The 24477-nt window shown below is 37.0% G+C and overlaps 1 protein-coding gene across 1 annotated transcript in view; it reads left to right on the top strand.

The window, feature by feature from the left end:
* Positions 1–24477, top strand: part of PTPRR (protein tyrosine phosphatase receptor type R) — a 357511-nt gene that overhangs the window by 267071 nt on the left and 65963 nt on the right. Inside the window, exon 13 of the mRNA XM_049782793.1 lies at positions 18869–18883. Within this exon, the coding sequence (XP_049638750.1) occupies positions 18869–18883 (15 nt within the window). The remainder of the gene's footprint in view (positions 1–18868; positions 18884–24477) is intronic.

Below are 24477 nucleotides of genomic sequence, written 5' to 3'. Positions count from 1 at the left end.
GACTGTCCTTTTCACCCAGCTCTTAACTGCCTGAGCCAACTGTCGAATCTCAGAGGGCCAGGGGCCTCCTCTTTACATAGCTAGTATCAAAAAAAATGATTGGCAAAATAACATAGCATCCTGCATGCTTGTTTGATGTGTGAAAACTATTTCTATACAAGTCAAATATTTATTTGAGATAAAACACGCTTATTAAAATAAAGCACAAAACTAACTGTAATCAAACACTAATCACAAAGTAAAAGAAAGTCACCTTTTGATAAGTATGTTGAACTGACTGGAGATTGTCGGCAATCCTTTTTCCGTTTTGGTCATCTGCCTATTTTTCGAAACCTGAACCAAGGGATGGTTTGTGGCTTTTTCCTCACCTCCCCTGTGTTCCATGAAAATAAAATTGTCAAGTGCTGATGTTTACTTTATTTTATATACATTTCTATAGTAAATTAAGCTTCTAGGCTTCCAGGCATGCTGCTCTTGACTTAAATAGTACCTCCTATTTCTGTAAAGGTTCAGAAATTGGCTCTGTAATTATGGAAAAGGAAAGCTCTCTTGACCTAGCATTCTCCAAAGAAAAAATGGGGTGTGGGGATAATAACCAGTTTGAGAAAGCCTTCCGTGCCCACAGAGTAACTTCGATCTCATCTCTGGCAACTTCTTGATGCTTTCAGAGAGAGTGGGATACCATTGGATCATGGTGGAGGGCAGACAGAAAAGAAGTAAGAAATCAGAGAACTACTGAATAATTCAAATATTAGGTGAAGGGTTCCAGGGAAAGATTACCACCAGTATGATAAGGGGAGAAAGGAAAGAAACAGAAAAAGAAAAGCATTATTCATCTGCCATTATATTTCTATTCATTTGGTCTAGACGATTTTTACCTAAAACATCCAGTGAAAATTCTATATAGCTCTATACAACTTTAGTATTCTTTTAAAGACATTGACTTAAATATTTTTGGTTTAGATAGTCTACCAACTGTGGAATTCATGGCATCATTTCCCTCTTGGATCAGCTAGGTGTCAGACAAAGAATGCATGAATTGCAACGAGGTGTTAAAAATGCAGCTGTTGGCCTGATGACCTAGAAGACATGCCTGCGTCACTTACTGTCTCTGTGCCCCTATTCCAGCTGAGAAAGAACACAGTAAACTAGCAGATGTAATATTGATTTACTCTGCTATTATGACTTGAACAAAAGCTTTGGCACCAATTCATGGGTTGATTTTTTTTTTCTTTTAAGATTTTGTAAGAGAAGGAAAAAGAAAGGAAAAAAGGGTGGGAAGCCTCCCACAGTCAGGGGTGGACTTGTTTCCTAAGCAGAATTCCTTGTATTCTTGCTATAAGATTGAATTTGTTTCCAAAATTAATACTATCACAAATCCTAAACATTGGACTTTCTTTATCAATATATAATAATGTTTTAATGGCTATACCAAAAATGTTTTAAGGTTTATTCTTCAAGCCCATGTTTTCCCTTGAATATGTAATTTGTTTTGCTTGTGTCTGTATCTTTTGACTGAAAGAAAAAAGAGCTTATTTCAGCCCAAAAAGTTAGTTAAACTTCATTTTTTACTTTGAGAACAGAAGAATTGGGCTGACTTTAAATCTATTTATAAAATTGGGGACCTTCCTAACGCAGATTCATTGAAACATAACAGATAAATATTAGAGAACCTTGCATTTAATGTTTTATATTCCAAGTTTGAAGCTAAGTTTACACAAAGACGTTTAAGTTGTGGCTAGTGGAAAAATCTGCCATATAGTTCTAGAGGAATTTATTTTGTACTGTCTCACTGGTTATTATAGAGTACCTAAGAGTGAGGGTGGGAAATCAGAAGGGCCATAAATGTATATATATATATATATATGCCTTGTTCCTCCAGCCTCCTGCATTCTTTTCATATGACATGTCAAATGAGAAAAATGCTCGCATATGTAAATGTATAGTGTTACTCCAGTTATATTAAAATAACATTAAAAATCTTTCTACATGTATAAACATATGTCTCTATGTGTATAGGAAATGATCACCCTGATGTACCTCTAATGAAGCATCCACTTTGTTTCTAATCAATATAGGACCTTTTGATGAATGCAATTGAGTTATCACGGGGTTGAGGCCGAGAAGAAGTCTGCAGGCTAACTTCTGCAGTCAGCCATGGTGGCCAACTGCCAGTAAAAGGCTTTATCACAGCAGAAATGCGGTTTTAAGTGTTTGTTTCCAGTGTCGTTTCTCGCAGCCCGGGCACTTCCCAGACTCATTGTTCCTTTGTTCTAGCGGATGTACAAAGGATTGACTGTTTTGTTTTCTGGTGCAGAGAGATTAGATACAGTCTGCATTTCTGAACTTCACCCTCTAGACACGCAACCTTAAAAATCCATGTTCCATATAGTTCATATTTTGCAGACTGTCTACATTTAGATGATGTTGATTACAACTTAATTTTCTTTCGCCTTTATCTGGCCTCATTGTAGTTGGGGGTGCCAGTATTTTCACCTTTTAAAACTATCACTGGAAAGCAGTTGTCTCTTTCGTACATTTTTTTTCTCCTCCTTAAAATGTCACTTCAGCAGAAAACATATCATCCCTAGTGGTCCATCAAGGTGGTTCTTGTATTTTGTTAACACTTCAGAGTCTCAAGTACCCTATTTTTGCAGCCAAAATATTAAGAAAATTTATTTTATATTTATTTTATTGTGCTGTTGTTATTGGATCAAGTGATTTAATAATACTGGCAAAGAAAAAAAACCTGTGCTTTGGGGCCGGAGAGGTGGCGCTAGAGGTAAGGTGTCTGCCTTGCAAGTGCTAGCCAGGGAAGGACCGTGGTTCGATTCCCCGGCGTCCCATATGGTCCCCCCAAGCCAGGGGCGAGTTCTAAGCGCTTAGCCAGGAGTAACCCCTGAGCATCAAATAGGTGTGGCCCAAAAAACTAACAAACAAAACAAAACAAACAAAAAAAAAACTGTGCTTTAATTCCTCTAAGAACCTATAAGAAGGATAAGAATGTTTTTTAACTTAAGAGCTAGAAGTAGAGTGATTACATAGTAGGTAGGGCCTTTGCTTTGCATGCTGGTGATTTGTGTAGGTGATTCAATCCCTGGCTGAGTATAGCTCCCAAACAAACAAAAAATAAAGAGTTGGAATGCTGATTCATGGGAATAAATTGATAAGAGTAAAGGGAACGGGAGAGTACAGAGGTGAGGAGGCATTTGCTTGCCTTAACCCTGATACAATTCCCCACCATCATATATGATCCCTCTGATCCCTTGGCCACCACCAGTAGTGACTCCTCAATACAGATCCATGAGTAAATCCTGAGTACTATCAGGTGTGTCTTTCCCCCCAAAAATTTGGAGGGACAGTTGGGGCAAAAACCTAGCAATGATCAGGCTTACTTCTGAGCATGCTAGGGAAAAGTGCCTTACTCTTGTGCTAGCTCTCTGGCCCCACAAACATGATTTTATCAGTTTTTCTTATGATAAAGAACACATTATGGCTATTAACTGCTTATTTAAAAAAACATCGTGGTATTCCACTTATGTCTCAATTTTGTCAGTGATTAAGAGGGGGAAATTATTCTTTAATGATAAGGTAAACAAAAGTTTACGAAATTGAGTACCTATTGTGTGTTAAGTAAACTCTTTTCTATAACTCTCTGATTACTCCTCAAAGTAATTGAGAAACAAATATTTTTATACTCTCTATGGGAAAATGGAGTTCCGGAGAGGTGAAATAACTTACTCAAACTCTTCAAACTAACACATGATACAGTTGAGATTTTATTTTATTTATTTCTGACCCCAAAGCCCATGTTCTCTACTCCACAGCTCTTTAAGATTCTGTGACAAGATCTCCTAATTACCAGAGTAGGAATAATAATAACAGCTAACTAATATCAAATATTTATCAGACATGGTTTTAAGAATTTTGGTTAACACTTTTATTTAATCTTCTTAACAGTTCTAGTATAAAACAAAAATAGCCTTACTGTCAGCATTGCATAAATGAGGCAGTGGGGGAAGCTCAGGAATTACCCAAAATACTGGATTCTAGCTAGGTCCTTAGACCCCAGAATCCTGACACTTAGATTCAAGGCTATACTTGGTAGGCTAGGAACCAGACAACTTTACCCTTGAAAATCATCATATTTTGAACTTTCTGAATTGCTCCTGATTTTGTTTGTATAAGATAGACATTTGTTTAAACTTGTTATATTACATATTAGTATAATAAGCATACTGAATTTTTGCAACATCATTATTCAAATAAATCAATGCATAAAACATAAATGAAGATATTAATGCTCAGAATTATAAGCTGTTTCTAGCATAGGTGTATTGTGTTGGGGTGACCCATTTATTAGGTCTCATAAATGCATTTTGAAATAGAATGAGATTATCTTGTTCCTATTTGTCTTATTAGTCATAACTTCTTTTATTTTAAACTCCTAGCCATACTTTCTTAACTGCTATTTTGTTGGTTTGTTTTTGGGGGGAGCTGTTTTATGTTTGGGGTGAGGATTTAGTCATACTGGGTAGTAGTGCTCAGGGCTAACTCCTGGCTCTGTACTCAGAAATTACAGTGGGCTTAGGGGATCAGGTGGGACACCAGGGATTGAACCCAGATTGAATTTATATGAGACAAATTCCTTACTATTAAACACCATTCAAAACAGAGAGACACCAAGTACAATAAGTTAGACTGCTGTGCATAAAACCAACTTGGGTTTGATCCTGGCACTACGTATGGTGCCCCAAGAACCACCAGGAGTATGCCTGAGCACAAATTCAAGTATAAAAGCTGTGCACCACAGGTGTGGCCAAAATTATTTTAAAGTAATTAATAAAAATGCACTGTTCTAAAAATAATTCTAAAATTTCTGGAGTAGTTTCATGTTAGTATATAGTTTCTCAGGAGGCAGGTAAAGCCATACTTTCTATAGCCACTAAAACATCTGACCTGAATCTAGAATGTAACCACTGGCATCTAGCCCCACTTTCTAGGCTCATAACCCCAACTATTTTAAAGGATTACTCATCTTTAAATGTGTACCAGTGATTTGAGTCCCAGTATTCAGGGTAAGGGCATCTTATTTCTCGAATGGTCCCACTGCACCATAGAATGGCTTTTCCCTATGTGCCGCTAACTTAGTCCTCAACCAGAATATTCTTCTATTTTATATTCCTGAGAGGAGTCTCCTGAGAGGACCCTGACTTTGAGAGTTGAAATTAAATGAACATACAGGGATAGGGTTGACCCATTTCCACCTTCTCTGGGTCTCCAAGAGTTCCAAAATGTCCAAAAATCAAGCTGAGAAAAACCTTGACACTTGTGAATCACAATCACAGTTACTGGAAGAATTTGCTGATGAACAAACCTAGCATAGATTCTTAATTAAGTCTATAGATGTTATGGTTTTCTGATTTCTAAAAACAACCCAATATAATGAATATTAAACATTCATCTCCTGCCCCAGTCCACAACCCAAGGAAGTTTAGTATAAAGTTCAAAGACAATTCTTAAAATATTTTTTTCTGGGGCTGGAGCAGTGGCACTAGAGGTATGGTTTCTGTCTGCCTTGTGCGTGCTAGCCTAGGACGGACTGCAGTTCGATCCCCTGGGACCCCATATGGTCCCCCCCACAAGCCAGGAGTGATTTCTGAGCACATAGCCAGGAGTAACCCCTGAGTGTCACCAGCTGTGGCCGAAAAACCAAAAAAAATTTTTTTTCTTTTGATATTTTCAGAGTCCAAGCGTAGTCTCAAGGTTTGTCAATGTCTGAAAACTTTATTAAGCTCCAAACAAACAAAAAAATGTTAGGTATTAAAAGGGATAAAACAGTGGGTAGGGTGCTTGCATTGTTTATGACTTACCCAGGTTCAATCTATTGTACCCCATGTGGTTCCCAAAACCCCTCCAGGATTAAGTTCTCAGCACCACCAGTTGTGCCTAACAAAAGAAACAGAGAGAGAGAGAGAGAGAGAGAGAGAGAGAGAGAGATGGAGGGAGGGAAGTAGAGGGAGGGAAAGAAAGAAAGAAGAAAGAAAAAGAAAGAAAGAAAGATGAAAGAAAGAGAAAGAAAGAAAGAAAGAAAGAAAGAAAGAAAGAAAGAAAGAAAGAAAGAAAGAAAGAAAGAAAGAAAGAAAGAAGGAAGGAAGGAAGGAAGGAAGGAAGGAAGGAAGGAAGGAAGGAAGGAAGGAAGGAAGGAAGGAAGGAAGGAAGGAAGGAAAGAAAAGAAAAGAAAAGAAAAGAAAAGAAAAGAAAAGAAAAGAAAAGAAAAAGAAAAAGAAAAAGAAAAAGAGAAAGAAAGGACGGAAGGAAGGAAGGAAGGAAGGAAGGAAGGAAGGAAGGAAGGAAGGAAGGAAGGAAGGAAGGAAGGAAGGAAGGAAGGAAGGAAGGAAAGAAAGAAAGAAAGAAAGAAAGAAAGAAAGAAAGAAAGAAAGAAAGAAAGAAAGAAAGAAAGAAAGAAAGAAAGAAAGAAAGAAAGAAAGAAAGAAAGAAAGCCATGTGCACAACAAAATGAATAAAATAAATATGGGGCCAGAGATATAGCACAGCGGTATTTGCCTTGCAAGCAGCCGATCCAGGACCCAAGGTGGTTGGTTCAAATCCTGGCGTCCCATATGGCCCCCCGTGCCTGCCAGGAGCTATTGCTGAGCAGATAGCCAGGAGTAACCCCTGAGCACTGCTGGGAGTGGCCCAAAAACCAAAATAAATGAATGAACGAATGAATGAATGAATAAATAAATAAATAAACAAATAAATAAATAAATAAAACACTTTGAAAGTGAATTAAAGTGCCAATTTATTTCCTGGGCACCCTGTCTTTACAATTTTAAGGAAAAAAATCAATCAGAATTATAATTAGATAATAATGTATTTGCCAGTCCTCAAGCCACATTCTTTCTTGCAGAACCTTTAGCTCCTGCTAAGTTTGAATGGAGTAAAGAAAAGACCACTTCAACCAGCTTAAATGTTTGGTGGACACCTTCTCCTGGAAAAGTCACTGCCTATGAAGTGCAATTATTTGATGATAAGCAAAAGGTACAGGATATCCAAATTCCAGAATTTATTTCAAGGAATGAGCATACGTTTTTCAACCTCACTGCTGGTAACAAATACAATATTGCCATCACTGCTTTTTCTGGAGATAAACATTCCTCCACAGTTTATACCAATGGATCAACAGGTAAGATATATATAAATACATATATGCATATATAGGTAGCTGGATATAACATAATATATGCTCAAAAAATAAACAAATATAGTGAAATACAGTGGAAAGACTGATATAAAATTAAGGTGCAGCTGTGTTGCTAGCTTTCTGTGTGATTTTGAGCAAGCCAGAGAACTTCTTTGAAACTGGAATGTTCTTTAAAAGGAAGTAGATATTTCCTAATGGCCTTTCTAACTCAAACCTTAGACAAAAGAATTTTCTACTGCATTGTCTGAGTTTAAAACTTACTATTTAAATATTTTCCTCCTCTGTATAGTCTCTCCATAACATCAAATAATGACATTTCCTAAATGCATTTTTTATTTTTATTTTTTATTAATATCCTTATTTAGACACCTTGATTACAGATAGGATTGTAGTTGGGTTTCAGTCATGTAAAGAACACTCAGTCCCTTCACCAATGCAACATTCCTATCACCATTGTCCCAAATCTTCCTCCTCCCCACCCCACCCCCGCCTGTACTCTAGACAGGTTTTCTATTCCCTCATTCATTCACATTACTTTATTATGATAATTTTCAGTGTAGTTATTTCTCTAACTGCACTCATCACTGTTTGTGCTGAGCTTCATGTCATGAGCTGGACCTTCTAGCCTTCCTCTTTTTTATCTCTGAGAATTATTGCAGAAATGTCTTTCATTTTTCTTTAAACCCATAGATGAGTGAGACTATTCTGTGTCTATCTCTCTCCCTCTGACTTATTTCACTCTCCTAAATATTCTTATGCTCAATACAAGTCTTTGCTCCTTCAACTTGGTGAGAATTAAGTTGCCTCTAATATCCTCACCTCTTGATATCAAGAATGCCTTCTCTGGAGCCAAAAAGATAGCATGGAGGTAAGGAGTTTGCCTAGGATGCAGAGGGTCGGTGGTTCAAATCCCGGTATCCCATATGGTCCCCTGAGCCTGCCAGGAGCGATTTCTGAGCATAGAGCCAGGAGTAGCCCCTGAACACTGCTGGGTGTGACCCAAAAACGAAAATTTAAAAAAAAAAATGCCTTATCTACTACTTCATTCCCTAAAACATGGCCTTTCTTATGTCTATCCTCCCTTCTTTTCCTCTTCTGTTCAGTCTCTATTTTTCATATTCTATAGATTTTTTTCTCTTTGCTGTTATGCCACATTCATGGAAGAGACAGACAAATAAATTATGAGGTAGCTTCAGGTTGTAGACTTTGTAAAGAGTTCTCAGTTCTAGTAAAAGCTTAAGAATGCTGCTTTGTTACTGTTATTACACAAATTAGACATACTTCGAAACAGCAGGAGAGCATGATTTCTAATTATCTATGCCTGTGTTTTCTGTAAGGAAATTATAAATGACACTTGGAAATGTACTTTCTCTTACTAGTGCCATCCCCCGTGAAAGATATTCGCATTTCAGCAAACACTCATTCTCTCTTGGTTTCCTGGTCTCCTGGCTCTGGGAATGTGGAAAAGTACCAGCTGATGCTTATGGATAAAGGAAACCTAGTTCAAGACAGTGTTGTGGAAAAACATGCTACTTACTACACTTTTCATGGACTGACCCCTGGTTCCCTCTACAACCTCACAGTTGTGGCTGAGGCAGCAGTGCTACAGAACCACAGATGGAAACTGGCCAGGACAGGTACGAGGCCCCAAACAGCCAAATAAGGTCCAAATCAACAAATTCTTTAATCCATGTGGCCTGTTCAATTATTTGGAGACTGGAAGGACAGTCAGATTCAAATTTCTTTATATTACAGGAAACCCTTCATGAGTAATGTTTCCATTTTTCTCAAGAAATGAACTAGAGAAATAGTTAGAGAAATAACTACACTAACAACTATCATGACAATGTTAATGAGTGAGAGAAGTAGAATGCCTGTCTTGAAAACAGGCAGACGGGGTGGGAAGGAGGGAGATGGGGGGCATTGGTGGTGGGAATGTTGCACTGGTGAAAGAGGGTGTTCTTTTTATGACTGAAACCCAACTATGTTTGTAATCATGGTGTTTAAATAAAAATATTATTCAAAAATAAATTAAGTTTATATTATCCCCTGACAATATTTTGAAAGAAACCAAGATCAGTGCAGAGGTTTGAGGATCTCTTTAATATGCCGGTTTCCTTCAGTATTCCAAGTGAGAAAGAATTCTCACACACACATCTACTGGCATAAAGCAATTTTACTATTCTCTGTGCCATATGTCTTAAGAATTATTTATGTACAAGAGGAACTAATTACACTATAATTGGTCAATTCATATCCAGTGTGCTGGGTCTATTCTTTTTTTTTTTTTTTTTTGGTTTTTGGGCCACACCTGGTGATGCTCAGAGATTACTCCTGGCTTGGGGGACCATATGGGACGCTGGGGATCGAACCTCAGTCTGTCCTAGGCTAGCGCTGGCAAGGCAGACACCTTATCTCTAGCGCCACGACGCCAGACCCAGGGTCTATTTTTTAATGAAATGTTTCTTATTCTACTTTGGCTTTAATGACCAAAATGCATATCAAGAGAATGTGCAAACAATAGATCTCCCCAAATTGTCTCTACTTTATAATTATTTTCTTTGATGAAATGACACAACCCAAGATTTAACTTGCTTAGTATTTACAATCAAAAGTAAATATACATCCTATATACTTGCTATTAGTAAATAAATGAAGACAAGAAGAAATTAGGCAAATGATGACAACTAATTGGAGATTCCCATAAAGAATTCAGAAATAGAAAGATCATTTTTAGGTCTCTTAGCCAAGTCCTCATTTGCTAATAAGGACCCATAGATTACATAAGATAAAGTGACCAGTGTTGTCCATGACTGACCTTAAAACCAAGCTCTGACAAACATGTCCCAGCTCTTTCCACACCCCCAGAAAGCCTTGACTTAGTTTAGAAGAATTCTCTTTGCCTTTTGAAATGACTATTTTATTCTATGCAGGAATTGTTGCTTGTGGGGATTAAAATTCAGGGTCAAAATCTGGCCATCAGACTGATAAACTATCCTGAGTTAAAAATCTTATTTCCACTCAATTCCAATTAGTCCCCATGGAAGTCTCATATCTGAAGGTGACAAACGATGGCGCTTTGACCTCTCTAAAAGTCAAATGGCAAAGACCTCCTGGGAATGTGGATTCCTACAACATCACCCTGTCTCACCAAGGGATCGTCAAAGAATCCAGAATATTAGCACCCCAGATTACGGAAATTTACTTTAAAGATTTAACCCCTGGCCGGCTCTATGAAGTGATTTTCAGCTGTGTCTCTGGTGAATTGTCTGCTCAGAAGATGGCACTGGGTAGAACAGGTGAGTCTGTGGCTCTAGTTTATACAATCTTTAGTGTCTCCAAACACTCTGATTCTACCTTAAAATAGAGCAAAATGAGTTAGAAGGGAAAAAGAATCCTTTCCTATCCTAGGAATTGGTGTCTCCATGACAGAGAATGTCTGTGGACAAGAGCCCACATCAGAACAAGGCAAAGGTCACCTGAATTCATCTAAGTTATTTAAGCAAGTGCATTTTGTCCTAATTCTAAACAGTTTGCAGAACTGAGTTTATGCTGAGCTATTTCACAAGATACCACATAAGTACATAAATATGTTGGCATTGATATGATGAATAAAATTTTTTGGTCAATATACTTATTAAGGTCCAGGAATACTTGCTTATTTTTTCCATAAGATACATCTTTAGTGGTAGGGCATTTGCCTTGCATGTGACTGACCCGGGACAGATAAGGGTTTGATCCCTGGCATTCCATATGGTTCCCCTGAGCCAGGAGTTCTGAGTGCAGTGCCAGGAGTAATCCTTGAGCACCACTAGGTGTAACCCAAAAAGACCCAACAACAACAACAACAACAACAAAATACTTTATTATTTTATGTCATTAACATCTATTGTGTATATTGTGTATGTATATATATACATATATATATATATTGCTAAAATGCCTGGGTTAATCAAACTACTTCCAACTAAATATGGACTATGGCCTGTTTTGTTTCTGAGATTTTCTTTTGGGGGCAGAGTTCTGGGGGTCAAACATAGGGCCTTACACATACAAGATAAGTTATTCCAGCACTGAGCTAGTGTCCCAATACTGTGACCTTTTGTATAGTCATAAGCTAAGGGAGGATCTTGCATTTTTAAAGGAATTAAAAATAAACTGTGAAACAGACCACATAGATGGTCAAAAGTATTCAAATATCTATTATCTAGACTTTTACTGACTATTGGCCTTTAAGGTTACATTTTAATCACACGAATGTAGAATATACACACAAAAATTAAAATAGTACATTTTAAGAATGGTAATTATATCAACACTTCCATGTATCAAGCACAAACTAAACAATACCCATTATTTGTGAGATCCTTTTTGTGCCAACATTTTTTTTAATTATTTACTCAGTAATGGTGAGCTGGAGGTCAGAGATAGAGTACAGGATTTAAGAAGGTGCTTGCCTTGCATGCAGCCAAATTTAGATGATCCCTGGCACTACATATGGTCCCCACATACACTGCCCTGTGCCCCCTTCTCCACTTTTTCCCTCACACACATACAATGATGATCTGGAATTTAAACTTATTTCCAGAAACTCTTCCCTGTACCCTTTGAGATTTCAAATAGCCATATGGTTAAAAAGCAAGGAATCAAATTATTTTTCAGAAGATTAATAAAGACTTCTTGGAGGAATTCATCTTTAAATGGACCCTAAAAAAATACAAAACTCTTGGCTAGTGAAGAGGGAAAAGGAGAAGGCTTTTGAGGTAGAAGGGATAATATATGAAAAAGCACTGAAACTGTAGAACATGCAACTGTGGAACTGGAGTTTTTGTTTGTTTGGTTGGTTGGTTGGTTATTGAGCTACACCCAGGGGCACTCAGCGGTTACTCCTGTCTCTGTACTCAGAAATTGCTCCTGGCAGGCTCAGGGACCATATGGGATGCCAGGAATTGAAGCCTGGTTTGTTCTGGGTTGGCTGCATGCAAGCCTTACCATTGTGCTATCTCTCATGCCCCGCAACTGGAATTCTGAATTCCAGTTTGCCAGGAGGGAGGGAGCATAATCCTGTGGAGTGGTCAGGAGTAAGACTGGAAAGATTCAGAAACTGATTTTTAAAAGCTACAAATGCCAAAGAATTTGATATTCTGTAGTTAACTGAACGATCCTGAATGACTTTTTGTTGGGTGGATGCAGGGTCGGAGAGGTTTGCGTTCTTGTTTTTGCTTTTTTGTTTGTTTGTTTGTTTGTTTGGGGGCCATGCTCAGGGATTACTCCTGGCTCTGCACTCAGAAATTGTTCCTAGCTTGGGGGACCAGAAGGGATACCAGGGGATCGAACTGCCATCCATCCTAGGTCAGGCTGCGTGTGAGGCAAATGCCCTACTGGTGTGCCACTGCTCTGGCCCCTTGTTTTTGCTTTTTTGTGTGCTATATCTGGTGATGCACAAGGTTTACCTACCTTTGGCTCTACATGTGGGATCAGTTCTGGAGGTGTCAGAGAATTTATGGAATGCCAAGGATCCAACTGGAGCCTGCTTTTTCCAAAACAAGCATCATACCTACTGTACTATTTCTCAGACCCTGTTTGCTTTATGTTATTGCTTCTGTGGTGCAAGGAATTAAACCCAAGGCTCACATATGTAAGGGATGTACTCTTATTACTGGCTCACATACCTAGATGAGGCTCTAAATTTTTTGAGAAAAAAAATCAGATCAATGCTATATTGCCAGAATACCTATCTTTTTCACCAGAAAAGTGTTTTTTTTTTTGTTTTTAATTTTAATTTTAATTTTTTACTCTTTTTTGTTTTACCTGAAAGGGGATATTTGATGTCACACCCAGAAATATTCAAGGATTACTCCTAGTTCTACATTCAGAGATTACTCCTGGTAGACTAAGGGGGGCATATAAGATGCCTGGAATCAAACCCAGGTCAGCTGCATGCAAAAAAAAAAGCAAGTGCCTTTCCTCTATACTATCTCATTGACCCCAAGAGAGAAATATTTTATGACCACAACATTCAACGTTTCTTCCAAAATTACCACATCCATCAATGCCATGATCGCTGGGAGCAACATCAATATTGTCTCTAGAACGTGTAGGCAATCACTAAAATACAGTGTTCCTATTACTAGGTTATAAAAAGTGTTACAGAAGATTGTACTAGAGATACATTACTCAAATAATTTTAATCTACTGTTCTTCCAAACTTCAAATGTCTTCAAAATGAGGAAAGAACATAGAATTGCAAGCCAGAGAATAGAACTGTTTCAATTTTAGATTCTGTCTCTTATCTACTGCTTTGCAAAAAAAAAAAAAAGTAAGTCTGTGTTCTTTTTGTTTTCATCATCTCCTCTTTTGACATTATTGCAATGGTTAGTTCCAGATAAAGTTGGGAACCTAGAGGCCAATAGCAATAGCTCCATGAAGTCCCTCGTCGTGAGCTGGTCGCCCCCTGCTGGTGACTGGGAGCAGTATCGGATACAGCTCTTCAATGAGTCTACGGTGCTGCTGAACACGACAGTGAGAAAGGAAGAAACATTTTATGTCATAGATGGCCTGGGACTTATTCCAGGAAGACAATATGAAGTGGAAGTCACTGTTGAGAGTGGAAATTTCAAGAACTCTAAACGCTGCCAAGGCAGGACAGGTAAGAAAATATGATGGTGGAACCTTAACTTAGTAACCTTAATTTTTAGAATCTTTTATTTAGTCTTTCACCCTATGTCACCCACATCCCTGTCCATGTCATGCCTGGAACTGGAGATGTATAGAATTAGAGATGTATAGAATGAAATACGATGTTAAACATTGATTTTTTTAAAAAATAATATCATGAAAAAGTCACTTTCACTAGTGAGTCCATTAATTTATGAATAAAGACATAAAATACCAAAAGAATAGGAGGGGTGAGAAATCGGTGAATGAAGACTCATTCTTGCCACAAAAGAAGATTATTGAACACCTTTTGCTGGTAATAAGTATTAGAGAACTATTGACTTGGTGATGGAAATTTTCCAGACCTAGGAAGAATTCTAAAGTAGAGGGGGTTATACTTGAATACTTCGGAGCAAAAAAAAAAAAATTATATTGAAACATGTGTTCAGATATTCTGTTGTCACCACTAAATTGATTTCCTGGGCAAGTCACACCCTAGATGTGTTTCCTTGACAAAGAAGCTTTATTAAAAAAAAAATCCCAGTGGCTTCATGTACTCTGTCCTTAAAATTTGACTATCCTCAGTCTTACCTGATCATTAGGAAATAACTCCATGGCCTCAGTGTTCCTCTTAGAAGAATGTCAAAAGACATAAACACTTCCTCAACTTTTCAAATATTTCTTTCAGTTATATCTTCAACTTCCAAATGTTGATATCCAACTATGGTCAGTCATCTGTATAAGTTTAAAAACAGTTTTAATATTTCACAGAACACGTACCTATATTATATATCCACAATACAACAATATTATATATCTAACTCGTTTCAAATAACTTGAAAATACTGTTAAGTGACAGTGGGTGTTCTCAATATGTTGGCATCTCTTATCATTTTTTCTTACTACAGTTCTTGTTCCATGGTCATAATAGTGTTATAACATTTATGGCATTGATGTACAAAGCTATTGCATCACCAAAGAGTTCATAATCCTCTATCACTGTCCCTGTGTCACCTGTGGTTCACCTCTTCATTCCTCCTTCATCATTCTCCCCCACAATTTGGTAATCTGAGTCTTGTGATCCAAGGCTAAGAGCTTGTCATTATTATATGTTTGTTGACATAGTTCTTAAGAGAACTTTTCTTAAATTATACCACTAGGTTAGTAAGATAAGTTGAAGCATGTAGACTCTTAAAAGTATAACAACGAAGGGGCCGGAGAAATAGCATGGAGGTAAGGCGTTTGCCTTTCATGCAGGAGGTCATCGGTTCGAATCCCGGCATCCCATATGGTCCCCTGTGCCTGCCAGGGGCAATTTCTGAGCCTGGAGCCAGGAATAACCCCTGAGCACTGCCGGGTGTGACCCAAAAACCAAAAAAAAAAAAAAAAAAAGTATAACAACGAAATAAACTATCGTAAACAGCTGAGACTATTTTGTTTCTATATGAGGGAAGACATATTAAAGAGTCAATTAGAATGGAATTATGCATTTTAAGCCAAAATAACATATTTTAGCACACTTGATTCTTCCAGATTTTTGGCTTTCCTGGTCTTTTAGGGGATCAACACTTTGCCCTAATATTGTCTCCTAGAAATTATACCAATAGAACCTTTTACAGAAATAGAAACTTCAGTTCATTATATAAAAGAAGTCTTTAGTAAGATGCAATTATTACTTATCAGCTGCACTATTAATATTCTCCCTATTATGGACACATTACTGTCTCTGCCTCAGAAATTATTGGGAATAAAACTCTTGGCCTTCTCAAGCTGTGGCAGTAATAAATACTCTAACTTCCACCTAAATACTTAAGCATGGGTCCTTCTATATGGCTTCGGTGGCTCACAGGATTATACTATAAAATATTGTGCATTTTTATTACTAGAATTCAGATGAAGATATAAACCCTCATAAAATTGGATGTGGTCAAGCTAAATGACCCAGAAAAATATTTTCCAATACTATTCATTTAAATTCTTATTTCTTGCTTATTTGTTGCATGAACAAAAATTTTTTGTGGTTAGCTTTTTACTTTCTTAGTGCTTACTAGCTTTCAAAAAAAGAAATGCTAAAATAGAACGCATGTCTATAAAAGAGAAGACAGCAGCTTTTTAAATAATACTCAACTGTATCTGAGATCATCAATGACCCAAGTCTTCATGCTTTTTCTTCAGTCCCCTTGGCTGTCCTCCAACTGCGTGTTAAGCATGCCAATGAGACCTCCCTGAGTGTCATGTGGCAGACCCCTGTATCAGAATGGGAGAAATACATCATCTCATTGGTCGACAGAGACCTCTTACTCATCCACAAGTCACTCCCCAAAGATGCCAAAGAATTCACTTTCACTGACCTGGTGCCTGGACGAAAATACATAGCTACAGTCACTAGTATTAGTGGAGACTTAAAAAATTCATCTTCAACAAAAGGAAGAACAGGTATAATTTTCAGACTAAAAGTATACTGTCTGCTGGATTATTTACTATTAAATTTAAATGTGTTCATTACCTTTTACATACTGGGCATTTGTGCTATGGAACCTGACTTATTTCTTTTATATTTTACTAATTTCTGCCTTTGTTTAATTCTTTTTAAAAAGAATTATTTGTTTTGGATGATGGATAAATATAAAAGAGGGTAGAAAGCTTGCAGGTGACTGACCCAGGTTCAAATCCTGGGCATCTAATATGGTCCCCTGAGCCCCACCAAGAGTAATTCCTGAGCCAGTATTAACCTCTGAGCATCACTGAGTTGGCCCAAAACCACAACAAAAAATATTTGTTTGGATTTGTTTTGCTAAAATTGAAACAAAGTACAGGAAAATCTTTTCAAGGGGTTTTGCTGCAAATGAGAAGAGAGAAATAGAGCTGTGTTTAAAAGAGGAAGTATATTTAAAAGGAAGATTATTCTTAAGGAAATAATAGTAACATGTTTTGAGCTGGTGAGGATATTCTAGGTAGAATGGATATACAGAAAGGGAAGGTCTACAGTTAGTCTACAGTACACATGAAATAATAGAATCTAAAACACAAGTTAATCAACTTTAGGATAGATCATGAGTAATAAGATCAGACAGGAATAAAAGAATGCATATATACATATATTTTCTTATTTTTCTGTGCATGGTATTATTCACAAATTTACACATATTTCATATCTATTCCATTTTATATTTCTGGCTATTTTTTTCCTTTGGCTATCGTCTAATTAGTTTCTTCAGCCCTATTTTTAATTACTTTGTTCTTTATTTGGTTCTATCTAATCTATCTTTTTTCAATTTTCAATATCATTGCAATTTAGATAGCATGGTTTCTACAGGAATGTTAACATTTATAGTTTTAATTTATAAATATAATGTACTTTGATCGACCCCAAAGTGTTCAGGCCCCAAAATGTCCAAGACCACAGTCCTTATATTCACTCACTAAATTTAACATTTTATTTGTGTTTTTTTTTTTTACCTTTAAACATTTTCTTTGGCTCTCTTTCCAATCTGTTTTGTGCTTTATTTTTCTATCTCAACTCTACTCTTTAATGGCTATGAGTTAATTATTTTACATTATACTCTATGTATCCTAACTATAATATCTAACGTCTTCAGAAACTATATCTGGTTGTATTGATTTTCACTGCCTTTTACTTACAGTGTTCTACCTCCTTAAATATGTGTGATTTCTTTAACTATTAATTCATATACCTCAGAATTTTTATATTTGGGGGTTCTTTGACCTTGTTTCAAGGTGGGTTTCAAGAGATGACTTTAGTTGATTCTATCAAGTGTAGGACTGATATCAACTCAGGCTTTTAACCTAAATTGTCTATTTGAGGTTTTGGATAATCACAGTTTTATAAATTCAGATTTCAAATGCACTGAAGCTGTCTTGAAATTACTAATTTTCCAGAAGTGGGGCCAGAAGAAATTCTCTATTTCACTCAGTACTAATAATGATAGGATAATATAGGGAATAAAAAGGAAACAGTTAATAAATTTATTACATTTACATGTATTATTTATTATATTATATTATGTCCTATTATTTATTATACTTAAATATATTACTTATTATACTTACACTTTCAAAATGCGGTATTAAAAAGGTTCACACAAGCAATTTCTCTACATAGAAAAGTCCTTCACTTTATTTATTTAAAGGGGGAATCCACCTGGCTATACCCAGGTGGATATTCATTGTATACTCAATAATCACCCCCTGGGGGGTTCAGGGTAGCATATGGGATGCCAGGTATTGAGCCTGGGTCAGCAACATGTATGGCAAATGCCCTATTCATTGTACTATAACCTCAGATCAGGAAAGTCCTTCACTTTATCTCTTAAGTCCTACAAAGTTCTAAAATCTAACCTTAAATTATGTTGGAAAGTCAGTTTTAAATTTTAAGCAAATCTGCTTCTGTAATCCAATTACCTTCAAGGCATTTGAGGTTTCTTTTAAATTTTATATCTGTTCATATAATTATATCTTATATGTTATTCAATTGTGTAATTGTATTTATTGAGTGAGATATTTCATGGACTGTAGTTGACCATTATGGAAGAAATGAATGTTCAAAGTATTATTTTAGAATTAATATTTTTTTCACTGTACTAGAGAAATAGATCAATGGGCTGGGCTGCATCCTTTGTTTGAAGAAGTCCTAGATTTAATCCCAGATTCAAGTTTAACTATTTGTGTAGTCAATATATCAGGGGGTCTTAATTTTCCTTTCCTTATTAAATAATGGTTCTAAATATATTTTTATTTGCTTATTTGCTATCCATTTATCTTTTAAGGTAGAGTTATATTTTCTTTGAGGGGTGTTTGAGTCCTAGATGGTGCTCAGGGTTTACTCCTGGCTCTGCACTCAGGGATTATTCCAGGAGGCACAAGGGGATTATACAGAATGGTGAAGATCAAACCTGGAATGACTGAGTGCAAGGCAAGTACCCTACTTGCTGTACTATCACTCCAGCCTGAAAAGTAATATATTCAAATTTGGGGGAGGGTTAGGGGGACCCACACTCAGTGATGCTCAGGGGTCAATTTCTGGCTATGCGCTCAGAAATTGCTCCTGGCTTGGGGGACCATATGGGACACGGGGATCAAACCATGGTCTGTCCTGGGTTAGCCAGGTTCTAGGCAAATGCCCTACTGCTGCACCACTGCTGGCCCTAATATTTTCAAATATGGTTGTTTTCTTATCAATTTATTTTGAGGATTCTTTATACTGGATATATTTTGTGTCAGAAATGCGGGTTTTTTTTTCTGACACATTTAAAGAATTTTCACATTAAGATATTTTCTTCAGGGACTGGAGAGATAGCAGACTGGTAGGTTCATTTGCCTTGTACTCAGCTGATCCCGGAGAGAGGGTGGTTCGAATCCCTGTATCCCATATGGTCTCCCATGCTTTCCAGGAGTGATTTTTGAGCACAGAGCCGATTGTGACCCAAAAACAACAATAACAACAAAAGATGTTTTCTTCAATTATGAGTTGATCTTTTTATTGTTTCACTAGTCTATTTTGCAGAACTTAAGATTTTAATGTCCAGTTTATTCATTTTTTTTCATACATTGTGTTTTTGGAGTAATAGCTAAGAAATAGTAGCCTAGAAGGAGATACAAAGAATTTTATCCTAAAATCTTTAGTTTTAGAGATTTAAACTTAAGCTTATCATCCCTTTGAAGTTTATTTTAAAAGAAATATGAGATAAGGATATAGGTTTATTTCTTTCTATATGGACATCAAATGTTCTAGGCCTATTTGTTGGAACACTATTTTTTTTTCCTTGAACTGCCTTTGCATCTCTGTAAAAAAAATCAATGCTCTTTCTAAACTCTCATGTTTGTTTCATTCAGCGATTTGTCTATACTTTTACCAATATAGCATCAATATCACAATATTGCAATATCATTACTGTGGTTTTCTAGGAAGTCTTAAAATTAGGGGATGTTGGGGCCGGAAAGATAGCATAGAGGTAGGGCATTTGCCTTGCATGCAGAAGGACGGTGGTTCGAATCCCAGCATCCCATATGGTCCCCCGAGCCTGCCAGAAGCAATTTCTGAGTGTAGAGCCAGGAGGAACCCCTGAGCACAGCCAGGTGTGACCCAAAAAACAAACAAAAAAAATTAGGGGATTTTAAAGAGTTTTTACACAAACTTTACTATTCTTTGTCAAAGTTGTTTTGGAATTTTAGTTTCTTTCAACATAAGCACAAATATACATTGTACAAGTAGAGTGAAATTTTATGATTCATCTATAACAATAATTTTATTAATATATTTCATTAATATATTTATATCTGAATAAATTCTAAGTAGGCTAGCTTTCTAATCAATTTGATTATAATTCAAGAAAGTGACACAAAGAAGATATATGTTGATCAAGTACTAACTTCAAGCTAACTTCAGGTCAAAATAGTTGATAATTAGAAAAGGGAATTACACACATACATATATAATTTCAAGATATTTCCAAGTCTTTACTACTTCCTGTTATATTTTCTTCCAATAACTCAGCTTAATCTGTTTTTGCTTCTGTCCATATATTTTAGTGCCTGCCCAAGTGACAGGCTTGCATGTATCCAATCAAGGAACAACCAACAGTCTCTTTACTAACTGGACCCGAGCACTGGGAGACATAGACTTCTACCAAGTCTTGCTGATCCATGAAAATGTGGTCATCAAAAATGAAAGTGTCTCCAGTGAGACTAGCAAATACAGTTTCCACGCTCTCAAATCAGGCAGCCTCTACTCTGTGGTGGTCACGACTGTGAGCGGAGGGATCTCTTCCCGACAAGTGGTGGTGGAGGGAAGGACAGGTAAGAGCCATTTCTGTGACTTCTAGAGATCTGGTCACATAAATGTCCAAGGTACACATTAGAATTTTCTATGCATCCTAAAATAAGTTCATCATCCTCTTTTTGAAAACCAAGTTTCAATACCACCCAGCCTATATTACTGTCCTGGAAATAAAAATTGGGGATCAGGGAAGAGTAAGAAAGAATAAATTTTGAGGGCTGGGAAGATGATTCAGAGCTAGGATATATGCTTCGCATAGAAGAGGCCTAGGTTTAATCCCTGGCATCACCTAAGAGTCAACTCGAATCAAACGCCAGCTGAGCTGTGAGAAGCTCCTGAGCTTGGTTGGGTGTGGACCAAAAACAGACCACACAAATAAAAAAGAACAAATTTTGAATTTATTAAAATCTCCAATAAATCTGTCAAAACTTGTAGAAATAGTTATGGTCACATGACAGACATTTGATTCCTAAGTGTATTTCCTTATTCAATTGATATCTTTTGAAATAAGGCTTTAAAAAATAATAAGAGCTTTGTTATAAAATAAGAAAGTTTTGTTAAATTATTTTCTGTGCTCAAGCTTTTGGTTTTAAGACATGGGAAGTAAATTATATTGCAGCTCCTATTGTCAAACATTGAGTTAATACAATTCCCAAATCACATATCAGAAACATTAAACAATGATATTATATGTCATGTAAATAATATTTCTTGGCCTTCAGGATCTTGTTTTCAAATAGGGTAATTATTTAAGTAAACAAATAGTCTCATGTCATATGTGTCAAACAGCTTTGGCTCCAAACACTTGTTCTAACTTTTTCCGATACAACACAAAAGAAGAACATAAATATCAATCTAAAATGTATGTTCTAGTTTCTTGAAAGAAAAAAAATCAATAGAAGATTTAAAAGTATTAGTAAACTTAGAAAAGGTTAGCACTTCAGTTAATTTTATTTAATTATGATCATTTATATTTTGACTCTCAGTGCTCAGATTTTGAGTATTAGCTATAAGCATCGTAGATACATTTCTCTAAAATCATAAATCTCATATACTTCATGAACTCAAGGAACTTTAACCTTATTAATTATCCCTAAAGAGCAATAGAGTTATTAAAAGATAGTTCCACAGTCTTTATTGCATACACCCATTTCTTTTGTTCTTAGTACCTGACAGTAACACAGACAAAAGTTGTCTGTGTCCTTCTTCCTAAGTCTTTGTTTTTGTCTGCTAGTGGTTTTATGTTTCATTCATCAGTGTAGCATTAGTGGAAGTAGGAGATTAAAAAGCTTTGCTTGAGAATCAGTAGGCCTAGATTCTGATCCTAGTTCCATCACTGTTATTTTCCTAAACCTACATTTCCTAATCCATCCCCTAATTCATCCCAACACTGAGTGTCAGAGTGAGAAAGGGAAAATAACAACACAGTTGTGGAAAGGAATTGAGAATTTTGCATTCATTTCCAAGTCTATTACAATGCTATACCTCAAATTGAGCTCCCATACGATCCAGCTATACCACTCCTAGGGATATACCCTAGGAACACATAAATACAAAACAAAAATCCCTTCCTCACACCTATATTCATTGCTGAGCTATTTACAATAGCCAGACTCTGGAAACAACCAAGATGCCCTTCAACAGATGAATGGCTAAAGAAACTGTGGTATATATACACAATGGAATATTATGCAACCGTCAGGAGAGATGAAGTCATGAAATTTTCCTATACATGGATGTACATGGAATCTACTATGCTGAGTAAATAAGTCAGAGAGAGAGAGAGAGAGAGAGAGAGAGAGAGAGAGAGAGATGCAGAATGGTCTCACTCATCTATGGGTTTTAAGAAAAATGAAAGATATTCTTGCAATAATTTTCAGAGACAAAAGACAGGAGGGTTGGAAGTTACAGACCACGTCATCAACCTCACCACAAAGAGTGATGAGTTTAGTTAGAGAAATAACTATAGAGTCTCAGATTCTGACTTTGTGGCTCTTCCTTATTCTAGGTTTTCAGAGCTCTGAGCATTTCCAAAGAATAGAGGTGGGTGGAGTAGGAAAGATGACCAGGGTTAGGAAATAAACACATCATTTCCACCCACATTTTATAGAAACACAGTTAAATGACCAGAAATGCTGTTTAACTGTGTGCTTAAGAACAAAAGGGAGTGATCCAGCTAGCAACTAGTCAGACTCTCACACAAATTCCATCCACTTACTGTAATGGACTGAAATAATCCAGAGTCTGAATTAACTTGAAAAAATGGGTTTTGTAATTATTTTATACCTATATTTTAATGGCAACAGAGGGACCAGTATTTGACAGGTATCATGCAAAATTTCTATAAACACATTATATAACACCAAAAAAGATAAGAAATTCTCTAAAGAATGAACACAAAGTTTTGACGTGAGGGAGATATATGAATAAATGAAAATGAGTTATTTTCATCACATACTTTAAGAGTACAAGCACTGAGGCTAGAGACAGTGCAAGTATTAAGGTCCTTGCCCTGCATATGGCTGACCTTGGTTCACTCCTGGCAACACGTATGATTCCATAAGCACCACTAGGAGCAATCTCTAAGCACAGAGCCAAGAGTAAACCCTAAGCATTGATAGGTGTGACCCCAAAACAAAACGGAAAAAAATGTCATTTGGAAAGGAAAAAACAGGGCCAGAGAGATAGCATAGAGGTAGGGCATTTGCCTTGCTCGTAGCTGACCTAGGACAGACCTGGGTTCAGTTCCAGCATTTCATATGGTCCCCTGAGCATGCCAGGAGTGATTTCTGAACACAGAGCCAGGATTTATGCCTGAATGTGGCCAGGTGTGGCCCAAAAACCAAATTTAAAAATAGAAAGGAGAAAAATAGGAAACAATTATGGTACTACAAAGGAAGGAAAGAAGGAAGGAAGGAAGGAAGGAAGGAAGGAAGGAAGGAAGGAAGGAAGGAAGGAAGGAAGGAAGGAAGGAAGGAAGGAAGGAAGGGAGGGAGGGAGGGAGGGAGGGAGGGAGGGAGGGAGGGAGGGAGGGAGGGAGGGAAGGAGGGAGGGAGGGAGGGAGGAAAGGAGGAAAGAAGGAAGGAAGGAAGGAAGGAAGGAAGGAAGGAAGGAAGGAAGGAAGGAAGGAAGGAAGGAAGGAAGGAAGGAAGGAAGGAAGGAAGGAAGGAAGGAAGGAAGGAAGGAAGGAAGGAGAAAGGAGAGGGAGGGAGAGAGGAAAGGGGGGAGTAATATAATGCACATAAAATATGTATAAAATCTCAACTTTGTGTCTAAAAATGTCCATATACAATTCAGGGGTCTCAAACTCAATTTACCTGGGGCCACAGGAGGCAAAGTCAGGGTGATCCTTGAGTGCAAAGTCAGTAGTAAGCCTTGAACATTGGGGGGAGGGGGTGTGACTCAAACAACTAAAACAAAACAAAACAAAAAAGATTACTCCAGGGCAGGGCCACAAAATGTTGTACGGAGGGCTGCAAACAGCCCACGGGCCACGAGTTTGAGACCCTTAATATACATGGAGCAGTATTAGCAGTATTATTCAATAGTGTACTATTCACAATTTTGGGTGATATATAAGAGATTTTAAGTGTATAGAGACTTTCTTTATATCAGAGCTTGTTAGATTAAAAGGATATGTTACATTCACAAATCAACAGGAATTAGTCAACTAATGATCAAATGGTACTAATTTTCACATATCCTTTAAGGATTTTCTTCTGTGGGGAGGGGAAGAGGAGAGCTTTCCAAGAGGGACTCAGGATGATCAAAAATCCCAGCAATTCTCATGCAACCTGAAGATATAAATATGCTCAAG

This window comes from Suncus etruscus, chromosome 11 (genome assembly GCF_024139225.1).
Source record: "Suncus etruscus isolate mSunEtr1 chromosome 11, mSunEtr1.pri.cur, whole genome shotgun sequence".
Taxonomy (NCBI): domain Eukaryota; kingdom Metazoa; phylum Chordata; class Mammalia; order Eulipotyphla; family Soricidae; genus Suncus; species Suncus etruscus.
Note: the sequence above shows the minus strand (reverse complement) of the source record. Positions and strands in the feature narration are given on the sequence as shown.